A 19,157-nucleotide genomic window follows, 5' to 3' on the forward strand; every position below is an offset into this window, starting at 1 on the left:
TTTGACACACTTTCTACATAACAGAAAGGCTATACCCAAAATGCATCACACCAGTTTCTTTATATTTTACTTTTAAGCTCCAAAGTGGTTCTTATCAATAGATCTTCAGACTAGATGAGGATTTTTAAAATGCTAAAAACAGCTTTCTAGGAAAAACAGCAAACTACTTCAAGAAAAGGTTTGCTTTTTAGCCAACTTATTATAACCTACGAACCACTCAGACATAAAAAAAACAGCTCCTAAACCCATGAGATGAGACATTTTTAGATCCACATGTGAACAACTACTTGGCAAAGAAACCATCAGCCAGTAACATGTTTGGTTTCCAACTTTCCATTTCTTTTGTCAAACCAAAGATGCCAAATGAAACAATATTTTAGCTCCAACAGAACAAACATGAAGAGTTATTATAAGCAGTACATGACCCACCGAAGGAGGATGTATCTCTACAGTCCACTGTAAACTCCTTGCAATATTTGTTTCACTATTTCATGACTTAGATGCTGTTAATTCATCTTGCTGCTTCTGTTGTTATCCCATTTCTCTGTCTCTCCTTAATGAGATGGCAGAAAAGGTGCTGAACTAACCAGAGTTTACCGTTTGAAATACTGAGTAACACATCTGGCAGCTCAGCCACTTCTTAATACAGGCTGCATGTCTGCTGCCTGAAAGGAGGCTGAAACTTTCCTCTAGCATGACAGATTCTGCAGCCGAGAAGAATATAGTAATACTCTTAAAGGTAAATAATTAAACTAAATCTATATTGTTTTTTTTTATTGTATTGATGACACAAAGTATCACTAGAGCCATACTCTATTATTTGCACTCAAATTAACAGTTATACACATATTTGGGTATGAACTTGGAGTTATGTCCCTCACCTTATTTCAAGAAGAAATTTAACCCACAACTGGCAAATTTGAAAGCCACTAAAACTGCAGTTGTAAAGGAGAGGATCTGTAAAGCAGCAGACTTCAAGCTAGGATAACTGAGCAGTGAGCCTTAGTTAATAACCCGCAAATATCAGCGGAACAGTAATTAGCATGCTAGGTTGAAAACAACTAAACGTTTTAGCAAGTGTTTATTCTACATCTTTCGTTGAATCTATGTATTAAATAACAGCTTATTCTTCCAGTTGGGATAATTAATGTCTTTGTTTTCACTCTTAAGAGTTTGTAAACCATGTTACTTTTAATTTAACCCGAGTGGGAAAAAAATACTTTCATCGATTTATATGAATTTGCCGTTTACGAAGATTTAATCATTTCCACCAATGCATTTTTTATAGCTGTAATTGTGTAGTGGTTCTTTAAGATACACTAGTATTGCAATTGATGTCACAAGTATACACCACTGCTCCTCTATAGAGAGCATGGGAGATACGTGACCCAGATCGATACAGGGAATGAGATGGACATGTTAGCGCCCCAACTTTTGGTAACGTTAAGGGGTGTTTGGACTCTGCTCATTTTTCATATTTGAAAATATATAGCAGCTGTTGAACCTGGCTTTGTAAGGTTGGGGAAGAGTGGGTATATTAAAGGAAAACACAGTGGAATTCCCAGTACTAGTGTGGTTGTGAGTTTTTGACCAAGTCTTCCATCACCTCTCCTCCCACTCCTTGATCCTCTATAGTCAAGAGTGACCTCCGCCTGTCACCTTTGGTTCAGATAAATTCAACTAACTCTGATCAAATTGTTCGTAGTGAGACGCCACTAGGTGCACACATTTTATTCGCTCTGCTTTCTTTGGCTATAATGGCAGAGACTGCCAACTTGTTTTACAATTGTGATTCATAGCTTCTTTTTAGCAGCACTTTGAATTCAAGTCATCTCTGTGGGGGAATGACTGGAAGATGCTTCAAAAGAATTTCTGTAATTTTTAATTTGTTTTCATTAAACATAAGGGAGAATTTTTTCTTAGATTAATCTGATTTGGTCTGGAAAATTCTAATTTAAACTCAACAGCATACTGTGAGACCAGATATGATACATGTTAACACAGCCGGTTTATCACTTTTGCACAGTTCATCAAAATCATAATTATAAAAACCCTCTTTAATTTGTGTGACAAGTACAGCCTCCATGTTTTGGGGTTTTGTGCTAAGAGGCTCCTACTTTTTGTAATTTGCTCTGGACATATGAGGATCTACAATCCATCTTGTAAATTAAAGAATTGGAGGAAACCTTAAGGAACAAGAATCCGTGTGATTAGAGCCAACTCAAACACTGCGTGGGAAGAGACTATCTGAAATGAAGGACTCCGGCATCCAACATAAAATAAGCCTCTCTCTGAGTATGGAGGAAGATTAGAGCTCCCTTCACTCAAACTGTGAATGCCTTCTTTGAATACAGAGCTACTGATGCTGTGATTTAGATTTACAGAAGATTGTTTCTCTCTTTCAAGTATGAATTAATAAATATACCTTTTATGACCTTTGTGGGCAAGAAAATAATACAAAATAAACCTGTAAGAGGAGCCAAATGTGCACCCAACTAATAATATCCAAGGATTAAATCTCAGAGCTACAGGTAAAGATTTTAGACAATAATCAAACGCTTCATCATTAAAGATTGCTATGGGAACAATACATCTTGAAACAACAAAGTTATAAGAAATGTTGGGTGATAATCTCAGGGGGAAATGCCTTAGCACTAAAAATTATGTTCAAAGATTTCAAAGGATTACATGTTTGTTTTCCTGCATTTCCTCCAGGAAAGTCAAAGAATTCAAAATTCAAATCAAAGTTAAAACAGCAACATTAATTCTCAATCTTTATTATTTTTTAGTTATGGTCAGAAAAGCTACTTTTAATCTCCATGACTTGTTTATGAGGATAAAATGTATTACTGCAGCTCCACAGCGGACATCCCTCCCTGGATGCAACATCAGTCCACAGGTCTGCCATCTTAAATCTGCGTGACAGCGGAGGCTGCCGCTGACAGGCACCCCCAAGGACAAGCTCTGCTCTGTTAAACACAAGGCAGCCACCTTTGAAGCACCGAGATGTGTGCACCTGCTTGTGTGTGTGGAGGGAAGATTGACAGCTGGAGTCTGAGCTGGAGACACGCTAAGACAAAGGGTTCATCCACTGAAGACAGAATCTTTAAACACCTTCCCAGAAACAACTTAGCAGGAAAACAACAATGAAAGTACAACCTCCATTTGTGACTTTTACAAGATATTTATTCAGTCTTCCAAATGCTTTTTTTTTTATACCTTGTTATCTATTCATGCTGAGATAACAAAATAAATGTTTTGATTTTCCTTAAGCATGGCTTAAACAGAATCATTTATTTAACAAAAAAATCTGAGCAAACCAAAACCCAAAAAAAAAAAAGAAAGGTTAGATGCCCATCTTAGTGGTGAATTTAACTGCAGTAATTTGTTAAATATTTGAAATATTACATAATGTCTCTGCAGGTGGGAGTTGATGGGATGTTACCAGCGAATTTGAAAATGAAACAAGCTAATCTTTGAGGGAAACAGGATTTGTTAAAGAATTAATGGAAACATCTGTTTTGGAGCATGTCTACATTAGATCTGCTGCAACATTTAAAGTCAGGGTTGCATGAAGGTGGAGACATTTTCAAGGGTCCATCAGGACCTGATTAACTTAAATAAAGGGCATCTGTGAGCTAATGATTAACTCTGCTTCTTTATTACTGGTCTCCCTCACACACACAACTCAGTGTCGGTTGCTTTGGCTCCTGATTCTAACCCAAACCACCACTTACTGTGGACAAGTTGTGGACAAAACACTTAGGACAAGTTCAGAAGAAATTGGTCACACAACTCTGAACAGTGCATCTCTAGATAACACTGATCCTAAGTTAGCAACACAGACACATGAACTGCAAAATCTTTAATCTAATGATGGAGAATTGGAAAAGAGAAAATGAAATCAGCCTCTGAGGAGAGAGACTGCAGCTTTTGTTTAGGTTAAACGGCAAAACAGTAAAAGATGCACCACTTATAAATAAATGGCTTAATGGTTGAAGATGTGGCTGCAAGGCAGGTGCACTGAATGCCTTTTGTGTTATCCCTCCAGAGGGCAATAACAGACTGTAAAAGTTATAAAACCTCCCTGTATGCTGCTCAGCTAAAAACTTAAAGGTGAAATCATGGAAAATGTCTTTAGAAGCCGACAGACTCCAACAAAGGTTGACAACAGAAAACACAAATAAAAAAAGTGCCAGGAGCCCTACTGTATTTTTACTCTGGTTTTATGAGCATCGACAGACGGTTTACAGAAACGGTTGACTCAGCCTAATTGGCTGTTCTTCCAGGAGCATGGGTGGGGGGCAGGGGGTAGACGCCTGGTCTGATTGCAGCACCCAAACAAACAGATTTTTAGCTAATTTCTCAGTTTATCTGCTGAAAGAAAACAATCTTGAGGCAGTTTAACACTGCAGGAGGCGATGTTGTCAGTGTGAATGAAGGTGGTTTCAAGCAAAGCCAGTACGTCCAGCCCGCCGTGTGATTCATTGCAGACTTTTGCCCTCAATATGGAGTCGCTGAGCCTGTAACTCCCCAACCTGTCAGCTGGATATTTGTGTTTTAAGGAAGCGGAGCCAAACGGAGCTCTTTGCCCATTGGATGACCTTGATGAGATCGACTCAGATCAGCAAACCCTGTGACTGGTACGCTTATAATCAGTGGTGGGCTAAAAGCCAACATAAGCTTGTGTAAAGCAGCATCTTTACATCAATAACACTTTTTTCCCCTACAGACTAATTGCCTAGGATGAAGAAATCCAACTTCATGAATATGCAGAGTGTCTGGCTTTAAAGGTGTCTCCTAGGATATTTTGTGATATACGATTTTGACTCAAACTGCATCTTATTTTGTAAAAAGTCAAAAAACGACCTGAAAACTGTGTTGAAATGATTCATTGAATTCTTAATTTAATAGTAGTAGAATAAGAAGGCATGACGACTGATCTGCTACAATCTTCAGCTCACTGCAACATCCCCACACCACCGCCTCTCTTCTTCACGAGTAGAACCGGCCTGTGTGACTGCTGCAGCTTCAGCTATGAATACAAACATTGAGCAGGAGGAGGATGTGGAACAGCACTGCAAAATGGATAAATGTAAGAAGCGAGAAGCGACTGGTGAAGCACTTCACAAGAAGATTGTATCCGAGTTGGGGGAGAAAAAAGTTTTTGATCAGCCATCACTGGTACTCGAGCTGCATTTTTATTGCTCTGTGAATTTCTGAAGTTTAGACATGCAGCGCGCAGCAAGTCGACGGAGACGTTAAAATGCTGCCTTGATGTCTCCTCCTCTGTCAAATCAACATATGGTAGAAACTATGTAAATGTATATACAGTCATGGGACATGTCAAGAAACCTTAAACCCTTTTTATTTGTTATTTTTTAAAACATGTCTTTATTTTATGTGTGATAAAAGCTTCAATTACTGAATGGATTTGAATCAAATGATCCGGTAAAATAGCTGGCCTTTAAATGCTGCAGATCGGGGATCAGTGGAAAGAGATCTGTGGTTAAAAGCAATCCTCAAAAATTTATTGTGGTGTCATTTCCTCGGAAAATTATACTTAAGGTAACATGGCTGTTATGGTATGGTATCAGTAATGAAAAAATAAATTGTTTAGGAGTAGATTTATTTATACATGGTCCACCTAGTTTAATTAAGAAAAACCCATAATAGTCAGATACATTTTTCCTAGTCCCCTTGGATAATTCTGACCCACTCAAACCCCCCAAAATAAAGTCAGACCTTACCTTTCCTGTTATGGCTGACCAGACCTTCAGCGTGTTGTCATCGGAGCCGCTGACAATGCGGTTGCCACAGAACTGGAGGCAGGTAATCACATGGTCATCGTGTCCCTTCAGCACCTTCAGATAGAACAGACTAGGTGAGACAGGATGAAGGGGACGAGACGAGGAGATGGAGGTGAGACGACAAAGCAGATGACAAGAGCTGAGCAGACAGCTGCGTGTCTCCTGGGCTTTGTGCATCAACGTGAGAATGAGATAAGAAGCAAAATGTCAAAAAGTACTGGGGTGTATAAAGCTCCTCCAGAGGAAGTGTTTTGTTTCTGTGCTTATGTGCAGCATCTGCCTGCTACTGGGTCGTCAAAGGACTGCCAGCTCAGCAGATCATATCACTTGCTGCACAAACGGAAGAACACAAAGACCCCCAGAACCTAGCAGTGGTCTAAAGTGACCTTTAGATGTTCTAAAAGCAGCTGAACCCTTCAAGGTCTATCAGAGGTCTTCTTTAACATTCAGCTCATGATTTAAAGAGAAAAAGTCTTCAGCGGTAAAAAGATAAAACCCCTCAGATTGAAGGAGACCATCCTGTGGGCCTGCCCAATTATTATTTCACAGAAATAATGCAGACGTGGCTTATCATCTTTCCATCAATTCCACACCTCAGTCCCGTCTATGAACCTACTTTCTTTAACTTAAAGATGTTTGATAACACCTCTTTAAGATGATCTAACCCAGGAGGAAATAAAGTTTGCATAGGAAGCTACCTTGGGTGATTTGAGGTCCCCTCTCCTCCAGTTAGTGTCTATTCTGTGCTGCCTGATATAGGCACTCTTCCAGGGGCTGTGAGTGAAGCCTGGCTTGGCAATTTTCCTTTTCCGTGGTGGCAGAGGCTCGTCGATACCTTCAAAGTAAAAACGAAAGAAAAAAAAAAAAAAAAAAAAAAAACAGCTAAATGTGCTAAGAGGCTAAATATCAGATGTGATTTACAGATCCATCTTCCAAACAGCAGGGGGCCAAATGGTGGGATATGACTTAAGACTCACCCTCTTCCCTGCATTTCTCTCTCCACAGCAGGTTGTCTTCTGCCAGGATACGCCAGTAGCGACACGTCTGCGCCGCTTGGAGGAGGTCCTTCGGTTCCAGGAATGAAAGTACGTACAAAGCCAGCTGTGGACAGAGCGGCAGAATGGGACGCAATTTTGAAAAAAATATGTAAAACAGCAAGGTGTTGGTAAAAATATGCATACAAGATTAACCATGTCGGACCAGATTAAACATAACCATGTATCTATCAGTTGACCATAGTCAGGTTGAAGCAGATCCGTTGTAGAAAAATAGCTTTCTAGCTTAAGCTAAATTATGCTGTCAGTACCTGGATAGGCTTAAGAGTAGGGATGGGGATCGTTAATATTTATTGATATCGATACCTTTATCGATACTGCTTATCGATCCGAGTCTTTATCGATACCACTATCGATACTTTTCTGTTATTTGGTGGAAAGACGATGCGACAATATGTTTTTAACAGACAGAAAGGAAGTGGGGAAAAAAATATTTGAAGAAATGTCCTATATTTTGAAGAAATGTCTTCTTTTGGTTTAAAAAAATATATACATTTTCACAATTGTTGGTTAATGTATTGTCTACTGTCAATTTTCATCATGCTTTTAGTGATTAGGAAAATATTTAGCAAATAAACAATAGTATTTTAAATTAAATGTAATTTTTAATAAACGTTGGCATCAGTAGTTTAATTATATGTTCTAAAATAATTAGAGCAATATACAACTGTATTACTCATGTTTCTCGCCAAAAACTCAATTTCCCTTTTCTTTGCGTTACACTTGAAAGCATCATGATAACCTAATTCTCGTTTTACTGAGCCAATCTGAACACATCATCCCGCAGCACGTCTGAAACTTTGTTTACTTTTCAAGCTAACTAGCTTGTATGCTGCCGGTTACAACACGGATTTCACATTTACTATTTTTAACTGACCGGACAAGCTACAAAGTCTGTGTAAGCGCTTACCAGTGGTACTCTGAGTGGATGATGAAGACGGGCCCGATTGCGGCGGCAGCAGCAGGAGGAGGAGGAGTCGTCTTTTCAACCCGGAGACAGTCGAAGGTACTGCAATTGGCCTTTATTTGATGCACAATACTAATGTGCTTGGCCATTGAGGTTGTTTTCCCCCCTTTACAAGAGATGATTTTGCAACATAAGTTGCATTTCGCTTCTTCTTTATCTTTGAGCTCGGTAAAATGAAACAGAGTCGCGAGCGAAGTTAACTGCCAGACTTCACTTGTTTTACTTTTAATATCTGTTTGCTTACAATTTCATTCCAAAACATTGGTGGACATGCTGCAGTGATTGGATTGATTAGATTTAAATGATGTGACGCGACTTGAGGGACACGCAATTATGTTACAGGACCTCCAGGAGAAAAAAAAAAAAACGACCAGACTCGATAGTGGTATCGATAAGCCCAAACGTTATTGATTTTCAGGTTTTGAAAAAAGTGGAACCGGGTCCTTGATAGAACCGGGTTTCGATCCCCATCCTTACTTAAGAGCACAAAAGACTATAAATAATTGCACTCCATTCTAAGTTAATCTTTATTCTAAAGAGATACTTATGTTAAACTCCTTAATTTATAAGGTTCAAAATTGATTTTGTAGTTTTAAGTTAATTTCAGAGACCACATTCTAGAATTTAAAAGCTTTCAACACATTCTAGAAATCAGACTTCTAGACAAGTAATATGAATAAATTGAGAGCTGAAATTAATATTCGAAAAGCTTGCAACAAATATTTATGCACCTTGAAGTACTGTTCTGTTATTCTGCTGTGATCTGATGATGATCTCACTGTGATTAATTCAGATGGAAAGGCAGAAACAAGGTGGATAAAAGTTTAGGAACCTGAATTCTTTCAATAATATATTCCATTACTGACAGGTTTAGCTTTCAAGACATCTCAGTCCTTTACATTCAGTTTAAAATACAAACATTTACCTTAAATTCATAGCCGGGAGGAAGCAAGGAAAATAAAAAAATTTGTAAAAGCACTTTGACATTTAATTGTGTGAAAAGTGCTTTAGAAAGAACACCTAATATGTTATATTTTGATATATAACATTTAAAAATACATATACTCAAATAGCCACAGACTAAAGGGCAGATTATATTTCTGCAATCGCACACATCAAATGTCGCTTGCGTCTGGTCGTGAACCAGTTTTGCTGGTATGCTTCTGCAACTTCGGTCTGAAATTTCTAGGGACACAGCAGTTTCCTGCCAAAGCGCCTAGTGGGAGCCTACTCAAGAACTCGAGAGAACTTCGGCGGATGGTCACGAGAATTTCTTCGGAGGAGTGTCGGAGGCCTCGTACAAGTGGTGGTACTTCCCAAACCTCCTCGATTAACGTTTCATCTTGGTTATCCATTGTTGTTATTACTCATCTGTTTTTAAAAATGGCACACCCCGGCACCGAATCGAGAAGGATGACCACACAGACAGCGCATTTTGTCTGCGCATTCGCAACCGTCCGACGTGTAGTCACGATTCGTTTTGAGGTGAGCGACGACGGTGGCAGAGCCTCTGTGCAGGGGGCGAGGTCGCGCACTGAGACAGATTTGACGGTTGCAGATGATGGTTGCAGAGGTTATGCGTCAGAAGTATAAATTGGCCTTTAGGCTGATAATGGTTACTAGTGTTTACTGGACAAACAGTTATGAGTAGATCTGAATGCCTGAATTGTTACACTTGGTTTTTCTTATAGTTTTATCCTTAGATATGTAAATTTAAATTTAGATGACCTGGACCTGCCATAAAATGAGTCGACAGCCTCACCAAGCAATGGGATAGTTGAGGGAAAGTAAAATGACCAAATTAGATTAGGAAGAGAAGAAGAAACTACTAGTATTGTAATTTTAAAATAGGTACGAGAACATCTAACAGTGTATGACTTCACTTTTGACCAAGTGGTTCTCAATACAAAAGAAATTTCTTTCCCTCAGTCTATCCCATTCTGTCCCTCGATCGTCTGGTTTGCCATACAGCTAAGAGAAGCCGTTTTACCAGAACCTCAAACACGGCCCCATTATGGTTTTATTAAAAATGAACATGCAAGGTCAGCCTTCAGAAAAAAGGAGCTGGGGGGGAACTCACCTCTTTGGGCAGCAGGGAGATGAAGTCGCGCTGAAACTGCGGCTCGATCACCTGCATCATATGCTTGACTTGTGTGGGCTCACAGCTGTCGATCAGCTCATCCAGCGCCAGCAGCTTCTCTGGGCCGGTCCAGCTCTGCACGCAGCAAAAACAATAATGAAGATGTTATTACTTAAGTTCTTCCAAACGCTGTCCACATTTGATCTAGATCAAATAATCATTAAGCATTCATCTAGAGAAAATGTATATCATTGCTGTTTTTATACCCATAAAGATTTAAAAAGCAGCATGTATAACAGATTTATTTTACAGAAAAATAACAGAATTGTTGAGATATCTTGTATAAATGCATGATTTTTGTTCTCGTTTGTTTTAACACTTTATTGCTTTCAAAGTAATACATTTCAGTATCAAAATCAAGTATAACCTGAGGTAAAAAAAAAAAAATGCAGTTTTCAGACTTTCAACTTTTCTTTCAAGGGCATAAAGCTAAATTTACATTTTTAGTTAAGCAGAGTTTACTGTTAACATCAAGGCACCATTACCACCAGAAATGCAGAACTGCAGAAATCACTGAAATAGAACCTGTGTCTCATGAAGTAGGCTACAATCAAAACAATCTTAAGACCAAATGAACAAACATATATATCTATGAGTCTGAAAAGGGTCACAGAGGCGCAAACAGTAGCAAATATGGCCATGGGAACGTTTCCAGGAAGGAATAACTGCTGAAATCACATCAAACTATTTTTTTCTTAAACAAAACACATCTTAATGCTCCTCGACATATTTTTGAACAAATAAAAAGTGGACCACAGTGGAATTATTTTTAGGATGCATATCCTGTTTGTAACTTGTGTAAAACTGTCAGTAATGAAGAAAAAGATGAAGGGCTTAAATTCAAATCTTAATGCTGTGGTATAATATCTCATAACCTACCTATGATCAAAAATCTTCAAATGGAACTAAAGCAAAAAAAAAAAAAACAGATTTTTTTTTTTGCAAAGAATAGTTTATAAAGGTTTTCCACATAGCAATGTGAAAGACTCTGCCTGTTACAGAAACACCTGATGGCAGCAGAAGTTATTAGGTTAAGTGGGGATAATTACATTTCTATGTCAGGCCAAGCTGGTTTGGAGCTAGCTTTTCCCCTAATAAATGATCCATCAATCATTTAGGGGAGGAATATTCAGAGCAATACACCTGCAAATTTTCTTTGATATTCCTCTATTTTTGGAAAAAATTGAAACATCTTTTTCAAGACTAAATTCATACACTTGAACAAAGGTGGTTTTGAAAAAAAAAACAACTATAAAATACTTTAGGCTTTACAAATTTCTTTAATCCAACCTATTAATTTCAAAAAGCTTTAAGTGTTTTTTTCATTTAAATATGAAATACATGTTGAGATGAATAGGAATGCTTTAAAAATACAATTAAATAAAGCGTCACTTATAAAATCTGCCAAATGAAAGGCATCGGTGTTCCTTTTCAACCCTTAAGAATTCAAACAAGCAAACAAAACTGATTGCATTTATAACAGAATGAAAGGCTGACGGTTCTTTAGTACTTTGATTAGCATACGTCTAATTCGGGAGTTGAAAGCAGTTTGTTTTTCAATAACATGTGCAAAGTTGTTTTATCGGATTGCTCTACTATGTAATTGTTGATAAGAAACAATGAGCCAGTTATAGACATTCTGCTCTGCAGCATAGCAAGACAACACTCTATTGAAACGGATATAGATGAGCCTAATGAGCTGATCTAGTGTGCCACAATAGCTTCTCTGTGATCTAGTGCTGCATTAAACTTTGTTTTCAGTTCTCACACCTGTAATTTCTGCAGACACTGTCAAAAAATTTTTCTAATTAGAGAGCAGCAGGAGCTTTTCCATCTTTGCTACACACAGCAACACCTTAAAGACATCCTCTCCTTGTTTACTGGGAATAAAGCCTAAAAGGGAACCAAACCCACAGGACTGAGCTCAAATGGATGATTGTTCCAGTTTACCGACAGAGGGGACGTCAGAACCCCCTATCTCACTCAGTGTGACCTGTAATGTGGTTTTTCACAGCAGCAGATATGTGCTTTAGGCATCTGGGGTTTTCAATAAGAACATCAACATATACTTGCTTTTCAGTAGCAGCAAATGGGCTAGTTCCTGCATCTTCTACGTTTTTCCCCCCTGAATAATGACTTAAACTGTTGAACCAAACACATGCAGGTTTCCTACCCTGTAGAAAACACTGGGGTTTAACAATGATTACAGGCCATGACGGCGAGTGGAAACTCTGGCCCTCACCTGTAATTTGGCAGCTGAAAGGTTTAGCCAGAGGTGCTGGTTGTAAGGGTAATGAGAAGGTTCAAAGAGCCCCCCACAATCAGAGGGCTGAGCAACAGATAGTTAAGTCTTACATCAACTTTCAGAAACTGATTTCTGTTTTAGTTTCAAACAGAATCCTTAACAACTTAGGTTCATCCTCCTCAACCTCAGATTAAACAGCCCTTATTCTAAAATGTTTACTTTGTTGCAAAACGTGAAAATAAAATCAAATTAACTTTATTTTTGCAAGCAGATTTTTCTTGTATTTCTTACAGGTGAAACAAGACCCAGCTTTATGACATTTCTCAACAGCAAGAAATCTGTCTTACAAAGAAACACTGAAGTATGCATACAGGGTTTATACATGATTGAGTAATTCTCATTATTTAATGCTTTTTGATGCTCTTAGAAACAATAATCTTAATGCCATCAACAAGTACCCATGACTATTGTGTATATATATACAGTATATATATATATATATATATATATATATATATATATATATATATATATATATATATATATATATATATATATATATATATATATATATATATATATATATATATATATACACACACACATATATATATATATTAGGGGTGGAACGGTTCACAAAACCCACGGTTCGGTTCGGTTCACGGTTTCGTGGTCACAGTTTTCGGTTCGGTTCAATTCGGTATATGTTGATTGTTAAACCGAAATCCCATAAAAATTTATGAAATTAATGAAAAAATCCCCCAAAAATAATGGATTGTAATTATTTTAAATGATTCGCGGAAACCCTGGATCATTTCCGTATGTTTTGCTGCTTTGAATTTCATCATCTCGCGCATGCTCTCTACCATCTCCAAGGAACTCAGAGGGGAGCTGGCGGGAGCCACAGTGCAGGCTATATGCTTTGCTTTGAGCAGCCGGTCTGGAGCGCAGCAGGGGTTGCTGAAGGAGTATGTGGGATTTCGGGGTTAGCATGACATGTTGGTCATGTTGCTGTTAGCATAAACAAAACGTGTTGCACAATGCTTGCACACTGTTGCACTTTTATCCACAACTTTCTTTCTGCCGTCATCGTAGGTCAGTCTAATTGCAAAGCGGTTCCATACAGCAGACCTATAAAGTGCTGCTGGTGCGTCTTCCAACTCCTGTCCTTTCCCACTCGCCATTCCGACACAATTCTCCACAACAACTCATTTTTTTCCTGCTACGCCCGGCTAAGCTGCTTTGCTTCTTCTTCTTCTTATTTACTACTGGTGGTTGGCTTTGGTCGCAGTACCGCCACCTTCTGCTCGGGAGTGTAAACTCTTCGCCTATGAGAAAAAGGAGCAGCGCATGAACCGAACGAAATACACGCGAATCGAACCGAGACAGTTGAACCGAACGGTTTGGACGGTTTTCATAAATCGTCCCATCCCTCACCCCTTGCTCACACTGGCTCCGGTGCGGTTACCAAGCCGACGGAGACCGAAACTCCCGCACACCCCCTCTCACACCGCCCTTTTGACTACGGTGCGGTGCGGTGCGGCTCTGCGGCTCCGGCAACAGGTCCGGAGATTTAACTCGCGAGAACAGAAGTTCACTTGAGTTCACGTAACTTCACGCGATAACACGGCCCAAATAAGGATATTTGAGAGCTTGTTGCGGAGGGCTCCGGCACGCCGCAAGGATAGCTTTCTTGCGGAATTTTCTGCAGCGCCGGAGTGTCTCGGTAACCGCAGCCGGACAGCTCAGCAGCCAGTGAGCGAGGTTTACGTCTTTTTAATGACTTGGAATCACTGCGGCGCCGCACCCACCGCACCGCAACGCTAAGATCGGATCAGTGTGAGCCTGGGGTCATAATAAATATATATATATATATATATATATATATATATATATATATATATATATATATATATATATATATATATATATATATATATATATATTTATATATATATATTTATTTATTAGGGATGGAAAAGTGTGCAAGCATTGTGCAACACGTTTTGTTTATGCTAACAGCAACACGACCAACATGTCATGCTAACCCCGAAATCCCACATACTCTGTCAGCGCTCCGCTGCGCTCCAGACCGGCTGCACAAAGCAAAGCCTACAGCCTCCACTGTGGCTCCCGTCCGCTCCCCTCTGAGTTCCTTGGAGATCGTAGAGGGCATGCGCGAGATGATTAAATTCAAAGCAGCAAAACATGCGGAAATGATCGAAGGTTTCCGCAGATCATTAAAAATAATTACAATTCATACTTTTTTTTTTTTTTTCCAGTAATTTCATTATTTTTATGGGATTTCGGGGCAACAATCAACATATACCGAACAGAAAACCGTGACCATGAAACCGTGAACCGAACCATGGATTTTGTGAACCGTTCCACCTCTAATGTGTGTATATATATATATATATATATATATATATATATATATATACTGTTTGTCCATATTTCCGCCTCAAGCTTCTTTTCCGAAGCATTTTAATGCCGCGATTATCAAATGTAATGAATTTTAATGCCAATTAAAGCCTTAACTCAATAAATAATAAATTAATGACTTTTAACAATTTGTAATGACCCGCGGAAACCCTGGTATAAATATTAGGGGTTTAACTCAGGATTATTTGGATAATCGATTCGTCGGTTACTTATTTTTTAAATTAATAACCGGACAGCAAAAGGTTCTTTAACGAAGATTTTATACATAATTAAACTAGGTGAAACTAAAACTTTTCAACTTGCGAAGTTCTGAAAAGAGCATACTGACAAGGAGAAAAAGGGTTTATTTATCTTAAATGCAAAACAGTTATACATTTTTTTCACAATTTTGATTTAATTACTGCTCTAAGTGGGTGCTCTGTCAGCTAAACTCCTGCTCTAGAGTCTCTCTACTCCAGTTAAAATTGATCGATTACTGAATTAGTTGATTTATTTATTTTAATAATTGATTAATCACAATTGATCCGGTTAATTGTTTTAGCCCTAATATATACACTATTAAATCATTAAAACAAAAAACTTTCAAAAACTGATCATCACATCTTTTTCTTGACCAAAGCACCAAAGGGTTTACAATCAAAATACAGTTTATAATATTAATCTGTATTGTTCTAGAAATCATTTTGACTTTGTTTGACTTGATGTTCAACAATAACTATACAAAAGAAAAATATTTTTTTTCTAATTCCTCGTCCCCCAGTAATAACCAAGAGCCATCTATGCTGCATTAGAAATAACAAACTATAATATCTGATCATGATCATTAACACCATTAAATTCTGCAGTCATATTAAAATCGATCATATCCTTTGGAGAAAAAACCTCAAGAACTTGTGGTCTACCATATTAAATGTTTTTGTTTTTATCTTAGTCTTTAACAGCCCATTACGAATATCTAAACATGCCCTGAATCTCTACAGAGTGCCGTTCATCTCCCTGTAGCTTCAGCTGAAATTGGTCAGACCTTAAGAATAATATGATTAAAATTAGCACAAAGGTGTCACAGCTTCACCCAGGCATAGACTGATAATTAATCATAACTTTGCTCAGTAATGGAATCCATGATGACCCATTATGTTCAAAGAAATCCCAGGGATCATCACAGCCAATAGGTAGAAATAACATCTTATTTCCTTGAGGTCTGAGGTCATTAGAGCTGTTGAGAGAATAAAGATGAAACATAACAGTGATGGGGTGAGCACTAAAGTGGTTTTAAACAGTAAAAACTGAACAGTTTGTTATTTAGAGACAATCAGATAGTTAGTCAGGGTCAAATGATCACAGAGGGGTCTTTAATAAAGAGCACAGCTCTGAGCCAGACTGATCTTTTTACTGCTTTTCAGTCCAACAGGTACGGCTAATCCCAATTCCACGCTACAGTGCTTATGGTAATGTGCTGGGCCAACACAACAAGGCAGCAATTATCTCTGAGACTAAGAGCACAGTGATTGGAAGGACACCTGCTTTCTAACGAGCTTTTGCTAGAGGGTTTAACACCTACCAAAGAGTGAGGAAAATGGAAGTCTTCAGAACTGCTCTGTGCTCACCTGAAATGTTCGGAGCCATTCTTGGAGACCCGTAGGTGGCTGGATTGAGGTGATTCGTCGTCTTTGTTGCCCCTGACCGTTGGCCGTTCTGATGTGGCCAAAGGTTGTGGGTGTAGCCGGACATGGGACAATTCCTGTTGGGCTGTCGAACACAGACACACAAATCAGCATAGATATAAGACATTTAAAGGAATCGGCACACAAGCAAGAGGCAGACAGGAAACTTGCTTTTAACAATAAAAATGACTGTGGAGGTACTTGAAAAGACTTTACTACAACTTGTTCAAATATTTCAATATCAAATTACTCTGACAGCATAACACAAAACGTACAGCTAGAGATGAATTTAAAGATGCCATTAAAGCTGAAAGCTTTTTCGTTTGCTGGTAATTTGCTTTTAAATTCAAGAAAAAAGTCTGCTCTGATGGCACATTAATATATTTATTATGTTTATAGGACCAAGAAGGATCCTGGCATAGACGTGCGTTACTGCTTAACAGAATCATTTTAGGAAGGTAGAGAAAATAAATCTGAGTGGAAGAGTTTGTGTTTTATTTGCCTATCTGTGGTGAAATACTTCAAAAGCAACTGGCGTGATTTTGTAATATTACAGCAACATGAGGAACTATCCAGCAGACACTCTTCATACTTTAGGTTCAGCAGACTGGCAGCAAAATGGGAAGCTGGGGTCGATTTCATTATTGATTCATTTTTAATGGCAAAGAAAGCCGAGAGGGAGCCAGTTACATAGCAACATTTACACATAAGTGAATGTGTTGTGTTTGAATTTTAATGTAGCTACATATGAACACATGCATTAAAGATTTAGAGCAAGAGGAACTACTGGGACTGCAGGCTGGATGCTGCAGATACTATCCATCCTCCTGTTTGAGGCAGGATCCTGGGTTCATAGCAGTTGACATTTGTTAATTGGCACTATTACAACACGACACAGACGGGGAACAAAGGCAGGACTTATTGGCCCAAGGAAAAAAAACTACTGGAAGGAAGAAGAAGGATCTTAGACTGTACCTTGTATACTCTGGGCCTTTGCAGGGCTTTTTTCCTGAAGGGAAAGTTCGGACCTCTGGGCCAGGGTCCAACTTTCTCTTCATCTGAAGAGAAAAGGAAAGAAATTAAGGAGAACATTAGAAAACACTCCAGTCCCACTGGAGTCAGGAGATGGTTAAAATAATACAAATAAAGAATCACCCACTTCCTTTAAAGAAGGCAGCACTTTAAATTACAGAATGTTTAGCCAAGGTATACACCAAAGACTAATGTGTTTCATTCTGAGTACCAGACCAACACAAGGTAAAGCAAAACTGTGAATTAGAGAGTAAAAGTAATGCTAATAATGTAAATAATAATCGCTTTGTAACGATACATCGATCCAACAGCCGACGATCCGATGCATGGATACGTCCATAAGAGTATCGATTCATATTTTTTTTTCCCCTCCGATCTATTTTTATCCATTTGCTCCTGGACGTTATTCTCTCTCCCATACTTCTGTATGGGGTTATTATGACATTAAAAATATAGAAGCATAAGAGAAAGGCTCAGATCAAAGCATCTACAAGAGAATGAATAACCCAGCCCTAAATCTAATCTGTAAATTAAAAAAACAATTATGCTACGAAATGCCTTACAATTTTGAAAGGAAAGGAAAATATTTTTTCAGGTTCCAGATGGATAAAACTGGTAAAGACCTACCAAGAAAGTGTGCAGCTATTAGTTCAGTGAAATATGATTGTGTTCATCTTTTTTTGTTCCAAAAAGCACTGCTTCATTTTGGTCTATTGCTTGATATCCAAAATAAAATACTTGCAATGTCACAAATACATAAGTAAAAAAAAATAATAATAATCTAGAATTTGGCTGCAAAATCAGGCAGAACAGATAAGATCCATTTGTAGATTTAAAGGAGCTCATATTTGTGAAAAAGCAGAGAGTGGGTGTTTTTACAGTTAACTTTGTTTTTCATCCTCAACATGATAACCACAAGAACAGGGATGAGCCATCCCTGGGCAACCAGACATACAATAATATCCAGAGGCATGTTCGCACACACTAAATAACCACAGACTATGAAAACTCCTCCAAGGAGGGCACACAATGCGTAACAACTCACAAAACAACACGAGCAAGTCAGTTTTTTTATTATATTTCGTCACCTGCCTGCATGAGTGCGCAGCGCTTAGTCCACAATACCACCTACCCGACTGCGCAAACAAAAGAGGCTGTATAAAGGGCCTGGGCGAGCCAAGTTTCCTTCATTCCATGCCCGCCACTCTCCCTGGCAAGACTTCTCAACACACATGCGAGTGATCAGCATCTCTTCATCAGCGCAGGGATGAATAAACAAGCAAGATGAATTACTTTGAAGTACTTTCAGTGTCCTGTCACAACAAGATATAAAACGGGACTTTCTGGCCTTGTTGAGGGGATTAGATCTGGTGTAACGGGTCTAATCTGAGGAGCATGGATCTTAGCAGCTCAGATCGAACTTTTCTCTTAGTTTGGTTGGTGATATTTTACATAAAGTTACTGTCTTCTTGGGGAAGCAAATGTTGGTCTAAAGCTATTTGTTTATGTTTTGTTTTCAGTTAAAGGGCCTGTTTGGTTGCAACCTGTGAAGGAAAATCTGCCTCTCTGCCAAGGCAGAGTATAATCAGATGACGGCTTATAGAAACCAAATTCAACTCATTTTTTCCCCCTGGAGGCAAACAATGCTCTTTTGATGCAGGTTTATTATTGTATTCTCCACAGGGAAAGAGCAGTGGACATTTGACTCCACGCTGTCTGGCTCTTCAGTGGCATGATTACATGTCTACATCGAGATGTGCACTTTTTTTGTTTATCACTATAATTTAGTGAGAAAGATT

At 38.5% G+C, this 19,157-nt stretch overlaps 1 protein-coding gene across 4 annotated transcripts in view; it reads right to left on the reverse strand.

The window, feature by feature from the left end:
• fbxw7 (F-box and WD repeat domain containing 7) overlaps positions 1–19,157 on the reverse strand; it is a 123,363-nt gene that overhangs the window by 10,788 nt on the left and 93,418 nt on the right. For all 4 annotated transcript variants that reach the window (XM_038271774.1, XM_038271773.1, XM_038271775.1 and 1 more), the window contains 6 exons: positions 17,302–17,384; positions 16,270–16,411; positions 9,913–10,047; positions 6,788–6,911; positions 6,509–6,645; positions 5,751–5,864 (listed from right to left, as the gene is read on the reverse strand). In XM_038271774.1, coding sequence (XP_038127702.1) covers positions 5,751–5,864; positions 6,509–6,645; positions 6,788–6,911; positions 9,913–10,047; positions 16,270–16,411; positions 17,302–17,384 — 735 coding nt within the window. The remainder of the gene's footprint in view (positions 1–5,750; positions 5,865–6,508; positions 6,646–6,787; positions 6,912–9,912; positions 10,048–16,269; positions 16,412–17,301; positions 17,385–19,157) is intronic.

This window comes from Cyprinodon tularosa, unplaced genomic scaffold (assembly GCF_016077235.1).
Source record: "Cyprinodon tularosa strain WSP-4 unplaced genomic scaffold, ASM1607723v1 ctg81, whole genome shotgun sequence".
Taxonomy (NCBI): domain Eukaryota; kingdom Metazoa; phylum Chordata; class Actinopteri; order Cyprinodontiformes; family Cyprinodontidae; genus Cyprinodon; species Cyprinodon tularosa.